The sequence below is a fragment of the Ursus arctos genome, unplaced genomic scaffold (assembly GCF_023065955.2).
Source record: "Ursus arctos isolate Adak ecotype North America unplaced genomic scaffold, UrsArc2.0 scaffold_3, whole genome shotgun sequence".
Classification (NCBI taxonomy): domain Eukaryota; kingdom Metazoa; phylum Chordata; class Mammalia; order Carnivora; family Ursidae; genus Ursus; species Ursus arctos.
In genome coordinates this window covers 73,681,654-73,705,219 of record NW_026622985.1, presented here as the reverse complement: position 1 = coordinate 73,705,219, position 23,566 = coordinate 73,681,654, and the positions used below count along the sequence as shown (strand labels likewise).

Below are 23,566 nucleotides of genomic sequence, written 5' to 3'. Positions count from 1 at the left end.
ACCGCAAGTAGTTAAGCCGTAATTAAGAGGGATTTTGTTCACTGGAGATCTGAGTCCTAATCCTAATCACCTTTATTAGTTCTGTCATCTCTATTAAATCATGAATCCTCATTTCTTCATCCATAGAATGGATATAAACATATCACCCTAACCCTCAGGATTCTTAAAAGCAACAAATGAGATCATATATGAAAATACATAAAGAAATATAAAATGACAATGGGGTCATTTTACATTTTACAGTGCATGAGATTCGAGCTCTTCAGGTTATGACTCTAACACATCTTTTCTGGTTTCCTCTACTCCACAAATCCTTTGCCTTTTTCCCTTTCTTTTTTCTCTATCTCTCCCACTGCAGGCTACCCTAGGATTTCTCCCACCTGGACATACACACATGTTGTAGCCAAAGAAATGACTGCTCATACTTCTGAGACTATAACCTATGTTCCCTTGCTTCATGATGTCTTTCCAAAGTAAATGCAAATGTCCCCTCCCCATTTCTAAAGAAACACTACACATCTTTCCAAGCTCAGCTAAAATGCCACCTATTTTGTGAAACCTACCTTACTTTCCTCCAGCTGAATAATTTTCTCCTCCTTGTGACCCAGCAACTCAGCCATTTATTACAATCTGCTCTTACAGTTATGTATAAGTGTCTTTCTCCCTCTCTCTGCCTCACTGGAGGGCTCCTGGAAAAGCAAGAACCAACGTTTCTCTTTTGAATCTCTCTGTACACTGCGCAACACACAGGTATCCTCAAAACAATTGTGGAATACAAGTGAGCTGAATTGATTATGGACCATTATTGAGTAGTCAACACTGCTTCTCCTTTGAGCTGTTTTTGACTCCATGATCTAACACAAAAACCTCATGTATACAGTAGGATACAGATGAAACACATTGATTCCCCACCAATTTTTTATGGGGAGATTATATTGTTTCTCCACCTTACTTGATGAAGAACACACAACTATTAGAGGCTTCATTCTCATCTGAGATGCCATCAGATAAAATATTCTTCCCTTCCTTTCTTTCACTGTCTCCTGTCCCTAATTTAAAAACTTGCCTGTTCTCTATTCTAAATAAATTCAATCCTGTGAAACCTGCTGACAATCTGCTCTAATGTGAAAATCCTTCTTTACGTTGGTGTGGCAATTTGGAAAAACTGGCCACAAATTCTTCCCACCCCTGGGGGCACGGCCCCCTCCGCATCTTTGCCTTGTGACTTACACTTCCTCCCATCCAGAGGAAGTCTCCTTCCTCACCTCTTGAATCCTGGGTTTGCTCTGTGAAGTTCTTTGGTCAATGGAACATTAGCAAATGTGATGCAAACTGTTTTCATTTCCTAAAGCTACTGTAATAAGTTACTTCAAACCTGGTACTTTAAAATAATAGAAATTTATTATCTCACAGTTCTGGAGGCCAAAAGTCTAAGATCAAGGTGTTGGCAGGGCCACATTCCTTCTCCAGGATCTAGAGGACAATCTGTCCCTTACCTCTTCCAGCTTCTGGTGGCTGTAGGCTTTCTTTGGCTTGAGCGTATATAACTATAATCTCTGTTCCATTTTCACATGACTTTCTCCTTTTCTGTCTGTGCCAAATCTCCCTTTGCCTTTCTCTTATAAGGATATGTGTTATTGGATTTAGGGCCCACGTGGATAATCCAGGATGATCTCATTTTGAGATCCTTAATTATATCTGCCAAGACCTTTTTCCCAAATAAGGTCACATTCATAGGTTCATAGGTTAGGATATAGACATATTTTTTTGGGAGCAACCATCCAGCCCACTACACAAACAAAAGCTTCAAGAGAACGTGGTCTTTGGGGTTTGCTCACTAGCTATTCCTGGGGACCCGACACTATCACCCTATGAAAGAACACTGGGTAGCTGGTTGATGAGAAACACATGCTAATGCCAGGCCAACAGCCAGCCATGTAAGTGAAGCAGGCTAGCCCATCCCACCTCAGCTGAGCCACAGAAGTCAGCAAAGCCTGCCCAGCCAACCCACAGAATCAGAACAATCAATACATACTTGCTATTTAAAGTCGCAAAACCGGGGGGTGATTTATTATGGAGCAAGAGCCAACTACTTCAATTTGCTTTTTGTTTGTTTATTTGTTCACATTATATCTTACTTTTTTCTCTTTCTGGCATGGAGTCTGCGTCTCTTTCTCTCATAAAGCTCCCATGTGAACGAGAGGGTGATCTAAGAACTTCCTGCTCCTTTATTCTCGGTGCTGAGTGCAGTGTCATGCCTGCTGCTTCTGGTTTGGCTTCTCCATTTCAAACCCCTCCAACTTCACTCTGACTTCCATCCCCGACACTGAATAAATTCAACCCCTTCTAGGGTGAGCAGATTCCTAAGCATTCTCTTCTCCCCTTCTTGTCTGAATATAGCATAGTTGACAACCCTATGATCCTCAAAGGAACCTACTTTCTATTCGAGGCCCCATCTATTTGAAAACGACCCTTGAGCCTATGGTGTCTGAGAAACAGGCACTTCTGCCCAGGTTGTTTTTACAGTAATGGGACTCTGGACATATGGGACCTGTCTTGTCACAGTAGGAAGTGCATGCAAAAGTGACAGGCTACATCTGTTGGAAAGAGCAGGAGAGAGAGGGGAATGGGGAGAAGAAAAGCAGGAGAGGAAGTGAATGGGTAAAGAAACACCAAATTCCCAAGGTGAGAATTTTTCTGTGTAGGGCCCTCAGGTAGGGTACAGAGCACAGGAGGCCTAAGAAGCAGACGAATGGGTGCGACCCTGCACAGAGGTCAGCAGCTGTGAGACCCCTCTCCCAGCTCCCTCTCCACTTCCTCATTTCAGATTTCTCGGTCCTCCTCCCTTCCATCTGATCCAGCTCAGGAAATGACATCACCATTCAAATAACGGCTGAAGAGTCATCTTTGAGCCATCTCTGTCCTCTTTCTCAACTCATCATCAAAGCTCGTTTTTCCCTCCCAAAAGTAGAAACTTCTCTCCTTCTGCAGACACCACCTCACCAACTAGTCCAAGTTACCAACCTTCTTACCTGGACACCCGAATAGCTTTGCCTGCTCTCACAATCCTCTTCAATATGTTCTCCACACAGCAGCAGAGTCGACTTGAAAAGGTAAATCAAATTATGGCATTCCCCCTGCTCACTATCTTTCAGTGGCATCCCTTTGCCCCCAGAAAAATATTCAAATTTCTTACTTGGCCTATAAGTTCTGCATGATTTGGCTCTCGCCTTTCTTTCCTACCTCCTCACTACCACCCTCTTTTTGTTCAATATAATACACTTTCAGTTCCTGGGATGTTCTCTGCATGTGCAAGGACCATCCTACCTCAAGACGTTGGAATTCTCCACTTGTTGGGAATGTTTCATCACTAGCTCTTCAAATGCCACTTCACCCAAATGTCACCTAGTCAGGGAGATCTTTCTACCTCTCATAAAGTGGGCAACCCAGTTACTTTCTACATGTCACCCTTATTCATCTCATTCTTAGCTATATCAAAGACCTGTAATTATCGGGTGGTAAAATTATCAGTGTAAAAATCTGTAATTAACCTGGGTGGTGCAATTGGTTAAGTGACTGACTCTTGGTTTCAGCTCAGGTCACGATCTCAGAGTCATGGGATCGAGCCCCATCGTCAGGCTCCACGCTCAGCACGGAGTCTGCTTCAGACTCTCTCCCTCTCCCTCTGTCCCTCCCTGCTCAGCTCTCCTTCTCTCTCTCAAATAAATAAATCTTTTAGAAAGTCTGTAATTATCTGTATTTGTTTGTATGTGTACAACAGCTCTTTATCTGTATTTCATATACATATAGGATATGTATTTGTATTTCATATTCCATATAAGAATAAACTCCACAGAGGCAGGGACTTGGTCTTGTTTATTACTATATCACAGCAACCTAACACAAGTCTAGCATATGGGACGTCCCTAGTATATATCTGCAGAAGGAATGAAAAACTTCGCTTAACCCATTGCAAATTATTCCTATTTTATAGATAGAAGAAGTAGTTTGGAGAGATTGAAAGACTTGCCTGAGGTTGGACTGTTGGTACAAGAACATTCCTAGTGAACTTCCACCCCCAGGCTCCTAGACGTCATCATGCCTTGGGATTTTCACTTTAGTCTTGCAGATCCAGCACTACAGATACAGTCCTAGTGATTTAATTCTCTTTCCTTCAGAGTAAAAGTACAACCAGATATTTGCTTATCACTCAGACTGAAAAGATGTCATCATTGTTCTATTCATATTTTAAAATCACATTTCTTTTCACTGTAACAGTAACTCACTGAAAGCATGAAAATGTAATATATTTCCTTAGCATACTGTGTTTCCTCTGTGACTTCCAAGTTTAGAGTAATGATTTCACTCTTTGTGACTTGAATACATACTCTTTATGTAGATGGTTTGGGTAATCAAGCACATGGGAAAATTCTCATACCTTTCAAATACATCTGGAATAAAATTTTGGGTAGAAATCACTTTAGTACATACTTTTTTTGAGAGACAGTGGGGCGGGAGGGGCAGAAGGAGAAGGAGAGGAGGAGAGAGAATCCAAGCAGGCTCTGCACCCAGGATTGAGCCCAATAATACATGGCTGGATCTCACAACCCTGAACCAAGATCAGGAGTTGGCCGCTTAACCGACCGAGCCACCCAAGTGCCCCAGTACAGTACTTCTTTAAACAGGTAGTGGAGGCTGTGGTACTTGGAACTATTGGATTCTGGAAGAGCAGAGACCAGGAATGGCAAAGCTGGTTTAGAGAGGAAGACACACAGCATCTGGATATAGAAACACAGAGGAACACCTGGGATTTCCTCTCCTGTCTGCAGTCTTTTGCTCCAAATTTTAAAGACCTGCTTCATAGAGCTTCTAAGAACTGCTTTCATAAGTCTGGCAGTGGGATGAGAGGACCAGCTATTATAAGACAAAGAGGATAGAGTGTTGGGTCTGAGGATGCTCCGTATGAGGAAAGAGAGAAGTCAGAGAATGAGTGAATCAGGCCAATGCTCCACAGAGACAGCACTGACAAGAGCAAGGAAATCTATCTGTATCTTGCAGTAGATATAGAACGAAGCAGGATGCATGTGTGCCGAATCCTGTGAAAGAATCCATCCGCCTTAGCCGCACGCAGAAAAATGAGACACATTTTCAGTTCCATATCACAATATTAGGTCATTTACATAATTCGAAGGAAATCGAGTTAACCGCCAATTTGAGGTTCAGGTTGAATTCAAACAGACGTACACACAAAAGATAATGGTTAAAGTAATGCATTTTCAGATCCTAAGTCTAAAATGCTAATGCTAACTTTACGATAATTAAAAAGAACCTATTTATCACAAAATTGCCTTAAATGGAAAAACGATGTCCGATGACTGACAAATGCTGAAAGCATTCCAAATAGTTTTGTGGGCCAGGCAATTTAAATGGCACTGAAAATTTATCACCATTCAGAATTTCTACGTAGCAATATAACCATCCTACCGCAAGGGGGATCACCAAATAATGTTTTAAAAATAAATGTGTATAATCCAATGAAAGAAAAGGGACAAAGTGCTGCTGTCTAAGCATTTTTGCCTTTTTTTCCTTCCAGTGTTGGACAGCTCAGGCTGTTAGTGCAATATCGGAAAAGATCACTTGGGGGCAATAAGGTATTCTTGTTTTGCTTTATCTCATAGCTGTGTGCGTTTCCTCGGTGACAAAAGACTGCTGTTTCTTTCAAATTTGAAACCACGTTTTAATATATGGGAGGGAAAAGGCTGTATTTCATTTTAAACTTACGATGCATAAATCACATAAGACAAATGCAAGTCAGATTTTCTCCTGAAGGGAGCAAAAGTCTGTCTCCTTTTATCAGACAAATCAGTTTTACCTAGTTGGCAAATTTGGGGATATTTCATATTTAGAATTTGTCACAGTCTTTGAGGTAGAGCTCAAAGAATAAAGGAAATTTTTAACAGAAATGTTTAAAATGGTGAACATGTAATAAACTTAAAAATCTACTGGTGGAAAATCATTTTGTTTCCATAACCAAAGTAAAATTGTAAATATCATCTGTCTTCTCCACTGGGTAAATATTTTATAATAAACTTACGCATTGAAGTCATTAATTTTTGAGACATTTATTGCTGTTCTCTTCACTGTTATTACTTTGCATTCACATACCTCTTTATAAAGGGGTTATTTTATTACTAATTATTTTTTCAACAATTTGATGAGTGGAATCTCTATTCCGAGCCATTTCTCTTCCCCTGTCTTCTAAGTACTAGGTATTGTGTCAGGCACTAAAGGTTTGTTTCCTTTTTAAATAAAATAATAAATAAATAAACGTAATCTCTTCTTTCAAGGATTTTAAGCACATTTGGGCCAATACATTTTTCTTCTTTGTTTTTGTTCTCTTGATTCTTTGCTGACACTATCTGATTTTTTTCCCTCCCAACATATTTTCCTGTCCTCAGAAGATATTTACTATTACACAGTGATGGAAAACTCAGGTGAGAATTGTTGTCAAAATCTAGGAATCAAGATTTATAAAATTAAATTTAGTAGCTCTCTAAGTGCCTGCACAGAGGTGGAAAAATTCAGGAAGATCATAGAGTTTTGCCTTAATTTATGGGTCTATTACCCAAAGCTCCATCTTAACATTCTTTATTGGATGGAGGATAGTAAAGGAAGGCCTTACAGCTGATCTATAATCTACGCATCTGTGGATGATTAAAATACTTGAAACATTGCTTATATTAGTACTTTTTTCATGCTCATTTTTTGCTCTAAACACTCTGTATCTTATCTTTGTCTTTATTTTATCTTTATCTTTTAACTTACAATCAGCGAGGTGTAACAAATCCGAGCGACGCTCCCATGCTGGATGAGCCTGCATTAGCTAATTTATGAGTTTCCATGACGTCCATATGCCAGATTCCTAGGCTCCAGTTTGGAGAAGTAACGATCTTTGCCAAGTCCTCATCGGGACCCTTTTCTCACCCTCACACAGACATCCACTAGATGGCGCCAGAGAAAAGCGGGCTTTGAACAAGACCGGCGAAGGCGAGAAGGAAATACACATCCTATCATCCAAATGCCTCTGAGAAATTCCCTGTCCATCTTTCAAACATTCTGAAGGAATTAATTTACCTCCCTTAATTTCACACTGAAATCCCTGTATATTAGCTATAATATAGCTAATTTCCGGATATATAATTTATACTTGCCCATCAGTTTTTTAGTTTTAAAGGAAACAATAATTAGCAAATTTATTTATTAGGGTTAAGTTTTACATGATGTTGTCATTGTAACACATTTTATATGTATGTAATATATATATAATGCGTACATACTAGCTAATTTTATTTGCATATATTAATCAGTTCACTACATTAGTTCAGATAAGACAGGTCTGAATTAACAGAGATGTTATAGGTAAATTCATCACATTTAGCTTTTGTTGCAGACCTATTCTTTTTTTTTTTTAAGATTTTATTTATTAATTTGACATAGAGAGACAGCCAGCGAGAGAGGAAACACAAGCAGGGGGAGTGGGAGAGGAAGAAGCAGGCTCATAGCGGAGGAGCCTGATGTGGGGCTCGATCCCAGAACGCTGGGATCACACCCTGAGCCGAAGGCAGACGCTTAACGACTATGCCACCCAGGTGCCCCCTGCAGACCTATTCTTAAATCTATTTCACCAAAATGGAAGTTTTTTTGCATGTTTTAATGAGATATCTTTAACAAAAATGATAATGATAGACAACCATTCATTGACAAACATTGTTTAAGTGTCTGCTGTGTGCTTGGCATTTTCCGAGGCTCTAGGGATATAGACACATTGCTTGCTGTTCCAAAGCTTATGGTCACATGTTTAAATGATCATTTTTGATCAAATAAACATGACTATGATTAATGAATAATTCTCTTCCTATTTAGGATAATAATCCAGGTGCAGTATTAAGAATTAATGAATGTACATAATTACCTAACAAACCTTTTATGGAACAAAGCTAGGAATGAGTAAATGAAATGAATGAGTGAAAGAAAATTTTCAAAATCAGAGACAAAGTTGCCATCAACAGTATTAGTGCATAATAATAAAATTATTTAAAAATCATGTATAGTTGCAAAACAATCATTCTTTTTCTAGAGCAAATATATTTCTAAAATAACATTTAACATCAGTGTGTTAGATATGTTTTACTTTTCAATTATTATTTAGTTTTTATTGTGTCAGCTTTGGCCACATGTTTATTTAATTTTATGCTTGTTACCTATTATTTTTATTCATATAATATCAAACTTTAAAATGAACACCCTGATGCAATTTTTAACTTTAATCCAAGTAAGAGTAGATTAAGTAATACATCAACTCATTTTACAAACTCCCGAGAGCAGCCTTTTATTCACATTCTTTCTACAAGCTGACATAAATCTCCAGGGCCTGCAGAAGGGCCAGATGCTCAGTGAAAAAGTCTTTTACAAGGTCAGGTCCATAGTCTGCAGTTTTAGACGTAAAATGAAGATCAGAAGAACACTTCCTAAGGTTGACAAACCATACTATAACTTTAACCTGCATCCAGAGGCATTACTCATTTTTACCCTGGGAATATATGAGCAATCTCACCCGACATTATGAAAGGTCCTGCATAAATACCAATGACAAATGAGGCTAACTTCATCCCTGCAACTGTGTTATGTTTCCAAAATGGAGTAAGAGATATATGCATTCTTTAAAAAGGGTATTTGTAAATAACAACATCCCTTGCTTTGCCAAGGTTCATGCTCTCCTCTGTGCACATTTGCTGATCTCCCAGAAGTGAGAGGAAACTGCAGGCAGTGGAGATAGAAGAATGAACCCCCAAAGGCCACCGCGGTGGTGGTGGAGAGCTGGTGATTTAGAGCCTTGTCCTGGGCAGGAGCTTGCTTTAAAACTTGGGTTTCCACGGGAAATAATTCTTACAGATACTGACTTAAGGAAAAGCTTCAGTGCCCCATGTTTTCCCCTTTCTATCAGAGCGGCCCTGTCCAGAAATTCAAACAACGACATCTGTCTATTGCATTTGCCGGAAGGCCACTGGAGGACCATTGCTAAATATATAAGCTAAGTTAGGATGGTTAGGGATTAAATATATTTGGGCAATTTCTTCACACACTTAAACATTTTTAAATGATGCTGGTAACTAGACTTAGCATGGGGGTCATTTCATAAAATATAAAAGTCTCAAATCACTAAGATACGAAGAGAGACAGTTTGACTTCTTCTTTGCCGATTTGAATACCTTTTATTCCTTTTTGTTGTCTGATTGCTGTTGCAAGGACTTCTAGTACTATGCAGAACAATAATGGCGAGAGTGGCCATCCTTGTCCTGTTCCTGATCTTAAGGGAAAGGCTTTCAGCTTTTCCCCATTGAGAATGATATTTGCTGTAGGCTTTTTGTGGATGGTTTTTACGTAATTGAGGAATGTACCCTCTATCCCTACACTCTGAAGGGTTTTAATCAGGAAAGGATGTTGTATTTAGTTGGTGAAGATATTTGCAAATGAAACTATGGATAAAAGGCTGGTATCCGAGATCTATAAAGAACTTCTCAAACTCAGTACATGAGAAACAAATAATCAAATAAAAAAATGGGCAGAAGATATGAACAGACACTTTTCCAATGAAGACATACAAATGGCTAACAGACACATAAAAAAATGTTCAACGTCATTAGCCAGCATGGAAATTCAAATCAAAACCACATTGAGATACCACCTTATGCCAGTTAGAATGGCAAAAATTGACAAAGCAAGAAACAACAAATGTTGGAGAGGATGTGGAGAAAGGGGAAAGCTCTTACACTGTTGGTGGGAATGTAAGTTGGTACAGCCACTTTGGAGAACAGTGTGGAGGTCCCTCAAAAAGTTAAAAATAGAGCTACCCTATGACCCAGCAATTGCACTACTGGGTATTTACCCCAAAGATACAGATGTAGTGAAGAGAAGGGCCATATGCGCCCCAATGTTCATAGTAGCATTGTTCACAATAGCTAAATTGTGGAAGGAGCTGAGATGCCCTTCAACAGACGAATGGATAAAGAAGATGTGGTCCATATATACAATGGAATATTACTCAGCCATCAGAAAGAACGATTACCCAACATTTGCAGCAACATGGATGCGACTGGAGGAGATTATGCTAAGTGAAATAAGTCAAGCAGAGAAAGACAATTATCATATAGTTTCACTCATTTATGGAACATAAGAAATAGCAGGGAGATCCGTAGGAGAAGGAAGGGAAGAATGAAGAGGGGGTAAAAAGAAGGGGGAATGAACCACAAGAGACTATGGACTCTGGGAGACAAACTGAGGGCTTCAGAGGGGAGGGGGGGAAGGGGATTGGGATAGGCCGATGATGGGTGTTAAGGAGGGCAGGAATTGCATGGAGCACTGGATGTCACACGCAAACAATGAATCATGGATCACTACATCAAAAACTACATCAAAAATGATGTACTGTATGGTGACTAACATAACATAACAAAAAATTAGAAAAAAAAAAGAAACTTAAAAAAAATCACTAAGAGAAACACCTGAAACAAAGAAGAACTGTATGTCGATTACACTTCAATTAAAAAGAGCATATCATCTCCAAATAAAGACAATTTTCCTTCTTCAAAAAAATGTTTTAAATGGTCCTTGATGGAATTCAACCCAAGACACATTTATCAAGAATTGATTACATCCAAGGAATCATCTTTGTATAACTTTAGAATACCGAATATCAACAAATGAACATCTTTAAATGTGGGATGGTGGCTGGTCAAACAATGAATTCATTTAAGTTATGTCTCAACTAGAAAAAATAAGACTTTTGATGGAAATCAAATCACAAAACACTCCCGCAACACATTTTCATCAAAGCTGTCTGCTATGATCACAGGTATAAAGAATCTCCAGATGTCATAAAGAAGTTACAAATATGAGAGTTTCCTCTCTGCTGGATAACTAGAATGGATAAAGGGATAAATTGTGGCTTTTTACTGTAAATGCCAAATTTAAATTTATGACATTTTTTGCACTTAATCTATATGACCTGTGTATAAAGACAGCCATGGACGTATTTGACCAAAAGTTACAGTTATGATGGTTGTGCAAGAGTTCCACTCTTGAATTCATAGATAAAATGGGAGTGTTTTATAATTGAATTGAAAGCTTTTTAAGGGAAGAAGTTTTTGAATAAAATATCGCTTAAAATTGGATTTATTGGGGCGCCTGGGTGGCACAGCGGTTAAGCGTCTGCCTTCGGCTCAGGGCGTGATCCCGGCGTCATGGGATCGAGCCCCACATCAGGCTCCTCCGCTATGGGCCTGCTTCTTCCTCTCCCACTCCCCCTGCTTGTGTTTCCTCTCTCGCTTGCTGTCTCTATCTCTGTCAAATAAATAAAATCTTAAAAAAAAAAAAAAAAATTGGATTTATTATATTCACCAAGAAAATGACATTGCCTTAGCAGCAAAATTGGTTGTTTTAAAATTGAATCAAAGGATATAGTAAGCACGTGTTACATGTGCTATTAATTTTCTTTCCCTTCTTCTATCTTTCCCCCTCTTTTACATTTGAACATCCTTTGGAAACACCTAACACTTAAATTCAAAATTATTTTTATTATATAGAAGGAGAGTTTAGAAAAATTTAGTTTACAAAGCATCTACCTGCCATTATTTCTCAAATTTGCATTTCTTGATATTTTTCAAATCTCTCCAAAGCTTTAGTAGAGAAAGCATCTCAGCAGCAAACCTAATTGGAAATAAATGAGCTCATAGTTATATCTGTTATTACTTTCATACCTCCTTTAGCTGCCAGGATATTCTATAAATGGCCACTGATAACCAGGTTAGTGGGTTTGCCTCACTGCACTGTGCATAAATCACTACTGATTTAACTAAGTCATTCAGCCTTTGAATTGAGAACTCCACACACACACACACACACACACACACACACACGCAACTATGTTTTGTGGAATTTAAAAACAGTGTTTAATAAAACTTTGATGTCACATAGTCTTTATTTATTTTTTTAAAAGATTTTATTTATTTATTCGACAGAGATAGAGACAGCCAGCGAGAGAGGGAACACAAGCAGGGGAGTGGGAGAGGAAGAAGCAGGCTCATAGTGGAAGAGCCTGATGTGGGGCTCGATCCCATAACGCCAGGATCACGCCCTGAGCCGATGGCAGACGCTTAACCACTGTGCCACCCAGGCGCCCCTGATGTCACATAGTCTTTAAAGTGGATCTTATCGGAAACTGGGGATGTACTGTATGGTGACTAACATAATATAATAAAAATCATTTAAAAATTAAAAAAAATAAAGTGGATCTTATCTTCCACATTAGCACTGAGAACCATTTCCATGCATCTTTCACATCTAAAAATATCAGGAAGAAGAAGTATTTTGGAATATGGTCAAGTGATTTAACAGATAAGTATAATCCATTTGTTTTCGCTGAAGCAGTAAGTACTTCACTTGAAGGGTAGATAGATACTCCCTTGTTTTCAGAAATCTCTCTGTAGCATCAAGTATAACTTTGACCTCGTAAGAAATAATCGCTCTCTGGCACATTAACCCAGGAAGCTGCACTACCTCCCTTTGAGGGCAAATAACGGTATTGTCCAGAATAATCAGGCAAGATCTTGAAAAGACAAATCCCAAGGAGAGGATGTAAATGACAAGAACTGCATGCTTTTGTGCTACACCTACAGCTTGCCTCTGCCCTGCAGACGTGACAAGGATGTGAGTAAGAAACAAAGTAGTGACTAAAGCGTGAAAAGCTAAAGAAAACCAAATCACAAAGAGCTTTCTTTTCTCATGCTTGATTTGCAGGTAATACAGTAGTCTCCCGTTATCCACAGGGGAGATATGACCAAGACCCCCAGTGGATGCCTGAACCGCGGAGAGTACCCAACCCTAGACATACTATGTTTTTTCTTATACATACGCACCTGAAAGAAAGTTTATCTTATCAGTTAGGCACAGTAAGAGATGAACAACAATAACTAATGATAAAATAGAACAATTGTAACAGTGGGCTGCAATAAAAGTTATGTGAATGTGGTCTCTGCCCTCTCAAAATATCTTCTTGTGCTGTACTCACCCTTCTTCTCCTGATGGGGTGAGATTAAATACTTCTGTGAGGGAGGAAGTGAAGCGATGACGTAGCGCTGTGACTTAGTGTTAGGCTACTATGGACCTTCCGCTGATCCATCAGGAGGATCATCTGCTTCCGGAAGTCTTTGGGGGCGGGGGAGGGGCGGGGACAGACTCAAACTGCGGAAAGCGAGTGTGCTGATAAGGCGGTCTACTGTCTATAAAAATTAACACAAAAAAGTGTTTCATTTCTACTGGGCTTAGGAGAAGTGATGCTTAAACAAAACAAAACAAAAAACAAAAGGCGGGGAGTGGGAAGCTTCAAAAGAACAAATAATAAAAACCTGTGTGAAGGGGATTGTGAAAGCTGTTTTGAACTGGTTTGGCCAGTGGTGGCAAGGGACAGGACGCCTGGAGTGTGGGGAGGGTGGGTGCCAGAGGCTTCTCTGAGAGGACAGGATGGTGGGAAGTGTTCTTGTTTTCCTCCTGCCTCTCCCCTGTGATCCCCTAAGGACAATCACTGCTTCTTCCATTCCTGTTCAGGATGTAAAGTCCACCCCAGGAAACAGCTTGCTTAACTTGGGGGGGATAATGTCCTGCTTGGATGAAGACTTGATGAGGAGAGGTGTGAGATTATATAACATCTGACATTCACTACTCCCCCCATTCCCTCTCAAACCTCAAGTTTGATGGATTATAATGGAGAGAAGTTCCTCCTCCCAAGGCTTTACTTCCTAAGAGTTTAGGGAGTGAAATTCTGACCAGAGAAACCACCTGCTAGAGGGGCAGCAGAGGGAAAGGATTGAAAGTGGTTTTCCACTTGAGGATGAGTGGAACTCATCCTCTACCATCTCCTTGGTTACACCTGCAGGACTGGCCTTCTGCAAATAGCATACCAGCTGGAATAAATAGTATCTGCAGGGGAGCTGAAGCTCCAAGAACAAAATAGGGGACACATGAGAAATACAGCTACCTCCAGTAGGAGGCAAACAAAGTAAAAGTAGGGCAACAAAGTAAAAGGTTTATATGATGCTCCTTAAACTAACGGACTAGGGGCACCATGGTACAATGGGTAGCACACTGACCTCTAAAACTAATGGACTAGGAATTTTTAAAAAAGCATGATGAATATACTCAAGGAAAGGGCACCTGGGTGGCTCAGTCAGTTAAGCATCTGTCTTCAGCTCAGGTCATGATCCTAGGGTGCTGGGATCGAGCCCCGAGTCAGGCTCCCTGCTTCTCCCTCTCCCTCTGCACCAGGCCCCCCTACCCCTACCCATGTTCTCTTTTTTGCTCTCTCAAATAAATAAATAAAATCTTTTAAAACATATACTCAAGGAAATACTGGAAGACAGTAGCAAAATGAACTGTGAAAAGAGAAATCATTAAATGGAAACAAGAGGAAATAAAATAAGAAATTAATAAATGTGCATACTTTTTAAGGGGTATCAGCACATGAAACAAAGGGGTCAACATCTGGACAACAGAAGAAAGAAAAAACAGTGAGCAAAAATGTCTCGAAAATAATGAAAACAAATTTCCTAGAATTAAAAGGTAAAAGACTTCAGGCCCGAGTTGGAAACACTCAATAAGAAGAGAAACAAGTCCAGGAAGATATTGCAAACAACTAGGAGAAGTAATTCCTAGCTTACACAAGTTGTTCCAGAAAACTGAAAACGAGTGAAAGTTATCCAGTTTAGTTTATCCAGTGATCTCAACTCTAAAAACCAGATAAGGGAAGTATAAGAAAATACGATTATAGGTCCATATCATTTATGAACATAGACATAAAAATCATAACTAAACAAATTCAACAGAGTATTGAAAAATAGCCCCAAATAATCACATAGGTTTTATTTTAGTGATGCAAGGAAGTTTTATGAAAAGAAAATCTAGCAATGTCATATATCATAAAAATAAACTTGAGGAGGAAAAAAAATCATATGATTTTATTAATGCAGAAAAAAGCATTTATAAAGTTCAAAATCTTTTTATGGCAAAGGCTTCTAGCTAGCTAAAAATAGAAGGGAACTTATTTAACTTAGTAAAGTTTATAAATCCATCTCTCTCAAAGCTACACTCTAAAAAGGTTTACAAATGAAATCATATGATGTCTGGGATTTGTTTCAAAATAAACTATTGTCTGGGAAGGGGAGTGGAGAGGGTGCGGAGGAAACAAAATTACCCATATATTGCAATAGTTGTAACATGATGATGGGTACAGTGTGGCTAGTTATATTATTCTCATTACTTTGGCAGGAATTGTGAAGATTAAAAACCAAGAACCCACTGCAAGCATTTTACTTAATAGAGAAACTTGAGTTGCATTCCTTTTAAGATGAAGAACAATTTGAGAATATTTAACTTTCATTTCTACCTTTAAAGATAGTACTGGAGGTTCTGACCAAAATTAGTAGAGGAAGAAAAGAGAGAAAGAGAGAAAGAGAGAAAGAGAGAAAGAAAGAAAGAAAGAAAGAAAAGAAAGAATTAAAAAGGAGGAGATTAACATGACCTTATTTGCAGATAAAATAATCATCTGTCTTGAAAACCCACACCCAATGGTAATAATGGTAAAATTATTGGAACAAGTTTACCAAATACAAGTTCAACTTCAAAAATAGTATTTCTTTATCCTAATAATAACTGATTAGACAATATAATTTCAAAAAGAATATCGACAAATATTCTAAGGAATCTAGACATAAACATAAGTGAGAACATATAAGATCTTTGTGGAGAAAAAATTTTAAACTCTAATAAAGGAAAAAAATGATCTGAGAGACTTAATAATGTGAACATTCAATTCTTCAAAAATTAAACTACAAATTCAATGTAATTATATACTGAAATTACTATAGGATTTTAAAAATATACTTGATATTCTAAAATATGCATGAGGAAATAAATGTGTACAACATAGCTAATTTAATTTTGAAAAGAAAAAGTAGAAAGGAGGAATCTCCCTGCCCGGTACAAAGATATATGTATATTGCCAAAATACTAAAAACAGGTGGGCCAGCTGAAACAGAACAGAGAGTTCAGAAGCAGCCTCATATACAAATGGGAACTTATACAGTAAAGGTGATATTAATTCATGGGAAATGATGCGTTTTTAGCCTGTGAGAATTGATTATATAGAAAAAGAAATCTGGAACAAAGGTGAACTCTAGTTGAATAAAATATATTTATGTCCCGGAAAAAATTATAAAGGTAATAGAAGAAAGTGGAGAAGCTCACCGCATGTCTTAGAGATAAGAAACAATTCCTGGAACTAAATCTCCAAAGCGGGAATTATAAGGAAACATTAATTTGAATAATCAATTGAAGATTCCTGACCAACAGAGGACATTATGGATAAAGTTAACAGACAACAAATTTGCAAGAGTAAAATGTCACTTGTCACCTGTTGCAACTGGAAAGGTCAAGTGTTGAGCAGGTTGTGAGAACATGGCGAGACTGCTCGTGGCATAGAAACTGATACAGGCCTTCTGGAGGGTAAGCTGGCATTATTTAATTCTATCAAGTGAACCCATATCCTATGACCTAGCAAGTCCCATGATAGGTATATATTCTCCAGAAAAATAATATGCAGGTTCCTAAAGAGTCATATCTAAGAATTTGTACATTTGAAATGCTATTTGGTTTGGCCTAGAGTTGGACCTATCAAGCTGTCTATCATTGGAGGAGTGGGTAAGTAAACTGTAACCGAATACACATGTAGAACACTGTACATCCATGAAAAGAAACACAGAAGGTGTACACATAACAATGTGACTGTTTCCTTCTTGAAAATATGTAGTGCACACATAAAACAGGTAAAAGAAAAAAATCTCTAATGCAATACAATTTACATAAATTAAAAGCACATGTATGCATAACAAAACTGTGTATTTTACGATCATCTAAATGAAAAGATATGCATTAAATCAATATAATGATGGTCTTTTGAGGAGCAAGGGAATAGAATGGGGAATGGGGATAAAGGAGATTGCATCAATAGATGTGGGAGTCTTGGACAGACTGCTATTGCAATTCTACAAGAACGGGGATTTTGGAATGTGCTGAGTAAACATTTGTTGAATGCCTGGATGTGACATGAATTGAGGAATATGATTCGTTTTCTCTCTCGGTACCTGAGTTCCAAGTATTAGGTTGCATCATATGAAATTGCAATTTTTTGTAGGACAAAAATGACAAAATATCAACAGTTTCATATAATTCAACCTAATAGAAAGGGAAATTTGAAAATAATGTAAGGTACTTAGGGAAATATAAACAACCACTGTAAAGACTAGTGGGAGATAACATGAAAGACAAACCAAATTTGATTCCACTTTTCCATAATTAACTAAAAAACACCTGATGATTGTCCTTAAAATAAAGTGCCCTTAAGACTTAAGCCATCAATAGTATCTCCTTAAAATGTCAGCCGTCTAGTATACTAAGGAACATAGCACCTGTATCTTCTATCATGCTGATCTTTTTTTAATTGACAATATTTAATGGGCCATTTAAAGATTTTTCGCCCCTGAAATATTTTCCAGAATTTACAATGTAGTTTATATAAGAGAAATTCTGAAAAATATCAGGTTCAGTCACTTCTGAATCTCTTGAAACTATGAAAGGCACTTGTACATTCTTTTTTTTTAAATCACTTTATTATGATTGAAATATAAAAAATTGTATATATTTAACACATACAATTTGATGATACACCTATGAAACCATTGCCACAATCTAGCCATAATCACATCTATTCCTTCCAGATTTTACCTCCCAAGTATGTATTTATGTATGTATTATTTAGTGATAAGGACACTTAACAAAAGTCCTATTCTCTTTTTTTTTAAAGATTTTTTATTTATTTATTTGACAGAGATAGACAGCCAGCGAGAGAGGGAACACAAGCAGGGGGAGTGGGAGAGGAAGAAGCAGGCTCCCAGCTGAGGAGCCCAATGTGGGACTTGATCCCAGAACACCAGGATCACGCCATGAGCTGAAGGCAGATGCCTAATGACTGCGCCACCCAGGCGCCCCAAAAAGTTCTATTCTCTTAACAAATCTTAGTATTATTAACTGTAGGCACTATGCTGTCCATAAAACTCTAGGGCATACTCATCTTGCATAGCTGAAACTTTGTACCAGTTGACCAATCCATTCTCATTTCCCCTTTCCCCCAGCCCCTTGGTAACTACCGTTCTATTCTCTGCTTCTGTGAGTTTGACAATTTTAGATTCTCATATAAATAGGATCATGTAGTATTTGTTCTTTGAAGAAATTTTTGATTTTAGAGAAATAACTGTTCAGAGGACAGATATGAGAAAATGGGAAGAAACTGAAAAACATACAAGCTAAGATACGTTGTGTGTTCTTTTAGTTTCTTCCTATTTCCTCTTACCTGTCCTCTGAACAATTATTTCTCTAAAATTGAAAACTTGTTGGGGTGCCTGGGTGGCTCAGTCATTTAGGCATCTGTCTTCAGCTCAGGTCGTGATCTCAGGGTTCTGGTCTGTCTCCAGCTCAGGTCATGATCTCAAGGTCCTGGGATCGAGCCCCACATCCAGCTCCCTGCTCTTCTTCTCCCTCGCCCCCTCCCCCACTTGTGCTTTCTCTCTCTCGCAAATAAATAAAATCTTCTTAAAAAATAAAATAGGATTGGAAACTTCTTAAAATTTACCCAATATGTTGTTACTAGACCTTATTTTCAACTGAGGTAACCTCCGTTACCTTATATAACTAAATTTTTTGTGGTTGTTACTAAGTTCTTCCCAGAAAACTTTCTCATCATGCTTTATGTCAGGGTTTGCTAGCTTAGGCACACTTGAGAGCTTTGTTTTTCACTCAGCAAATATTCCACATAGATTATTGTAATGAAATAGGCATTTTGCTTCATCAGAATGAAGAAAAAACGTAAGGGAAAAATTTTATTTTCATTTGTTGCAATGGCTATATTTTTCTTGATTAAGTGGAAAGTCGAGAAAACAGAACACAGCTGAGGATTAGCTTTGTAATGGGTCAAAGAATGGAACTAAAATGATGAATTGAGAACACAAGATGTAGCTTTTGTGATCCCTAGTGAATTAAGCTGTTTCCAGTTCCTTTTTGAACCTGCACCTATTAAATGAAAATCTCTACTTGCAGCAATAAAATGAGGCAATTTTTTTTCAATGGGATTCGATAATCATAAAGGTCAGAGAAAGGCAGCTCAACTCACTTTACTTATCTTCAGTATACTTTGAGTGAGATAACAGCTTCGACGGAAATTTTACCTTGACAGTGAAGCGTTTTTTCTTTGGTGGATTCCAAACTGTGCCAGTTGAATGAATGAATGCGCGCAAAGGTGTTAAGGATGTCACCAACACATACGCTTTAAGAATCACAGATAATTCTTCAGTTCTGAAGATTATTTCATGTGGAGCAAGGACTGTTGTTTGATTTCTAAAAAATAAACCAGCATAGTTAGTGCTCCATTACTTAAAACACGTCATTTGTAAATTACCTTGAAGCTTTGTACACTCATCTATTCTTTGTTGGACCCTGCCTTCAATGTGTAGGTTTTCTTAAGCAGTTTCAATGCACATTAGCATTGCTACCAGGGGATATACAGGTACAGAGAGAGGAGATCAAATTGGTAAGAGTTCTCCACTCTGGTAGACTAATTAAAAAATTTTTAAGAGAAAGGAAGATAGGAAAAGAGTACCTAAAATAAAGTTTAAAGATTTAAAAAATGTAAATTGTTCATGTATGTACCATTACAACAGAAGTAATGCAAATTACAGTTTAGGGAATAGTGAAGATTTTTTCCCATCCTGCCCTGGCCTGCCTTTGCTCTATCTTCTCTTTGACAAGAAAAAATATTATACTTTTCAATAGTGGACGGGTCACCAAAAATATGCCAAAATACGTTCCCTACTAGTCTGATTCTACCCAATAACTGTCACCACAGATAATTACGGGTTAATTTAAAGGATAAAGTATGAAGATAACACTTCAGTCTACAACAGAAAATTAACATTAATATTTTGTGATGAAACAAGCATACTTTCATCATAAAATATGCCAAAATGTTTAATTACTTGCTTTTTGCACAGTATTTATATAAACCGTGCTATTTCAACTTTTGAAGTCTAGGTAAGCAGGAGATGCATATGATTCTTCAATAAATACTATTAACTGTAGAAATCTACCTAATTATTATAAAATTAGATGAAGTAAACTATTTTGTCTCTTGGATAGTGAAAATCTTTTAATTTTTCGCTATAATTTATCTACGTTACAAATTCATTTCCCTGGAGATAACTTAAATAATTTGGTAACCTGCAGTTGCTTTCTTAGATTCTAGGAGCCATACAAAAAATATTAACAAGAAAAAAAATTCATTCAGCCACACTCATAGACTAGGGCAATGCCATTTGAGTATAAAATGGAAGTTAAAATTTTATAGTTTCCCATTGTCAAGGCTTCAAATTCAATTTCCATTAATGTAACTTCCTAGATAAGAGTCCTATTTACCCAAATGTTTATTCTACGGCAAGAGAGGTTTGAATTAGTCTAGAAGAAAATCAATGATGGCGTTCTTTATTAAGAAGAGATAGCTGAAATTTTATGTAACAGAACCTAATAATTCAAACATGTAATACCCCCTAGATATCTTCAGGGGTTTTCTCTTGTTAGCTGTTTCCAAGAATGCACGCTGGATATAACAATTCAGAATGATTAGCTTACAGCTGTTCTCGTTGCCAGTCCCATGGTTTCCCCATAGGCGGCTTCACTGTTTTTAAAAGGTGACCCGGAGTGCTCAGCTTCAACTGTATGCTCTGATCCAGACACACAGAGGGGCTCACCGGAAGTCGCAATTCTGAAAAAATTCAAAAGAACAAGAACCAGTCATGCTATTGTTTCTTTTTGAAATGGCTCCAAAATAGTGTTTGCTGTGTTCAACTACAGCGTGTATGGGAAATAGGCAACCCATTTTTTCCTCCATTCTGAATCAAAGTTAGATCCATCCAATAACGCATGTTTAGAGAGGCCTTTGTTTTGCAGTTCGTTCTATTACAACAGACTAGGAAAAAAATTGTAGTAACTGATTTCAACGCTTCTTGCTCAGAAAGGGTAGATAGGATGTTTCCAACTGTCCGGCACCAGGCACATCGATCCACACGCAGAAGAGATGCACTGTTAACATGGGGAAGACGGCTGCATGGCTAACTTCTGCTTGTGATGCGAATAGTATGTGGACAACTTGAGTTGATTTCCTGACAATAGCACAGTCCCTCACGTGCTATAGAGTCTGTCATGCTTCACGATCTTGGTCAACTCAACAACAGTGCTTTCTTATTTTGTAAAATAGTATTTAATAGTTTTTTAAAGTATATAAAAGTGAAGCCCAACAGTAATGATTTACTCAAAACGCTCACTGATATTTTTTAAAAAACAAATGTATTGAATGTACATGGTTAAAAAAATTCAAATTGTATAGAACATTATCAAATTGGAAAAAAAAAAAGCATCCAGCGATCCAACCCTATCTGGGACCCCTCTCTGCCAAAGCAGTATGCTTACATATTTACTTTTGAAATCTAAATCAGTGCACAATGGGTAAGATGCATGTGGGTCTTCAACATGTAAATTGATGTAAATAGCAATATATCTATATAACTTATATATGCAGGTATTTCTGCTTTTTAAATTATCCAAAAGAGACATTATGGTAGTCTCCTTTACCTATAGTTTTGCTTTCCTCAGTTTCAGTTACCCAGTCAAGAAGCAAATGACCCTCCTGATGTACCATCAGAAGGTCAGTAGCAGCCGAATGCTATGTCATGGTGCCGGTGTCACTCACCTCCAATTCATCCTAAAGGCTGTTATCATCTCACATTATCGCAAGAAGGATGAATGCAGTACACTAACATATTTTGAGAGAGTGAGACCACATTCACATAACCTTTATTACAGTCTGGTTATGATTGTTCTATTTTATTATTAGTTGTTGTTGTTAATCTCTTACTATGACTAATTCATAAAATAAACTTTATCTTAGATGTGTATGTATAAAAAAAACCCAGTACATATAGGGTTCAGTACTATCTGTAGTTTCAGGCACCCACTGGGGGTCCTGGAATGCATTCCCCACAGATAAGGGGGGATTACTGTATAATGATCTATGTCTGGCATATTTACCTACCAATCCATTCTGAAATCCTCTATCGGAGCACACCTAGAATTACATTATACTTCTTAATGGCTTAGGGTGTGCTGTTAAATGGATATACATTTGATTTAATCATTCTCTTATTGTTGTGTATTCAGATTATATTTGTAATTTTTCCTTTTGTTATCTCAAAAATACTGCACAATGAATGCTCTTCTAACTCTATTTTGTTGTACTTTTACAAGTTTATCTAGGGGCAAAGTCTAGTCTGTATGTGTAATTGCCAGATCAACAAATAAATGCATTGCCAATTTGATAGGTATTACTGAATTGGCTTCCAAAAAGGCTGCCCCAATTTCCACTCCCTCCGACAGCACAGGAGAGTTGTTGTTTCCTTGCCGCCAGGTCACAGTGATTTATTTTTAAATTATACAATTTATCTAGCTCTCAAAATGGAACAAAGCCTTTAAATTATTTTCCCCCTCGTGCACGTTTCATCAATACTAACATAGTCTAATTTAAAACACTTCACACTCTTAAGTAAAAGTCAGCAGAAGTCAAGCTGTTCAATGTATTCCCATATCTCATTATTTAGCACAGTGTGATCTTTTTCCAAAAATGATAGCCTACTTGTAAGGCTTCCTTATTAATGAAGTTCTAATACATCATAATAAAAGAAATACTCAAATTGCTTGTTTCTGGAGGTGACAAATGAAGAGTCATTAAGGTAATTTCTTTCCTTGGGAATCACAACTTAAGAAGAGTTGAAATGTTTATATAATCCTTTAAATTTACAGTAAGAAAACACGTTCTCTCTTTTTCACTAAGTAGACATTTTCTAGGATTTATTACTAGGAAAGATTTTGTCTCTCCAGAAGAGCTAATTTGTGGCCTTCTTTTGTATAATACGAGAACAGTGTAATTTACTCTGATTTCCTTTTTATCCTTACTGCCAGGAAGCACAGCATTGATCCGAAGCCCAAGCAGAGCTGACCTTGAAGAAACTGCCCCTATAACGATTTCACCAACAGAGTAGCTCAATGATTTTCAGGAAGAAGTAGTCAGCAAATATGTCAAAGAATAAACAATTGTATTCACCTTTTTTTGTCTTAGTTCAAGTGGAAGAGCCTATAACACAGAGCACAAGGAATCCAATATAGGAATTGTCAACAACGTCAGAGTTCCACATCGGGCCCTGAAACTGTGGTTGAACAGTGGAATTTAATATTGATTAAAGTAATTTTTACACCTGTGATATATGTATGTGTATATATATATATATATATATATACACAT

At 37.6% G+C, this 23,566-nt stretch overlaps 1 protein-coding gene across 5 annotated transcripts in view; it reads right to left on the bottom strand.

Moving 5' to 3' along the window:
- Window positions 1-23,566, bottom strand: part of CPED1 (cadherin like and PC-esterase domain containing 1) — a 262,492-nt gene that overhangs the window by 150,658 nt on the left and 88,268 nt on the right. For all 5 annotated transcript variants that reach the window (XR_008956469.1, XR_006410657.3, XM_026510149.4 and 2 more), the window contains exons 5-6: window positions 20,845-20,977; window positions 19,389-19,557 (exon numbers count right to left, since the gene is read on the bottom strand). Coding sequence is in view for 3 of the 5 variants with exons in the window: in XM_026510149.4 (XP_026365934.3) it covers window positions 19,389-19,557; window positions 20,845-20,977 (302 nt within the window). In the remaining 2 variants the exon portion in view is untranslated. The remainder of the gene's footprint in view (window positions 1-19,388; window positions 19,558-20,844; window positions 20,978-23,566) is intronic.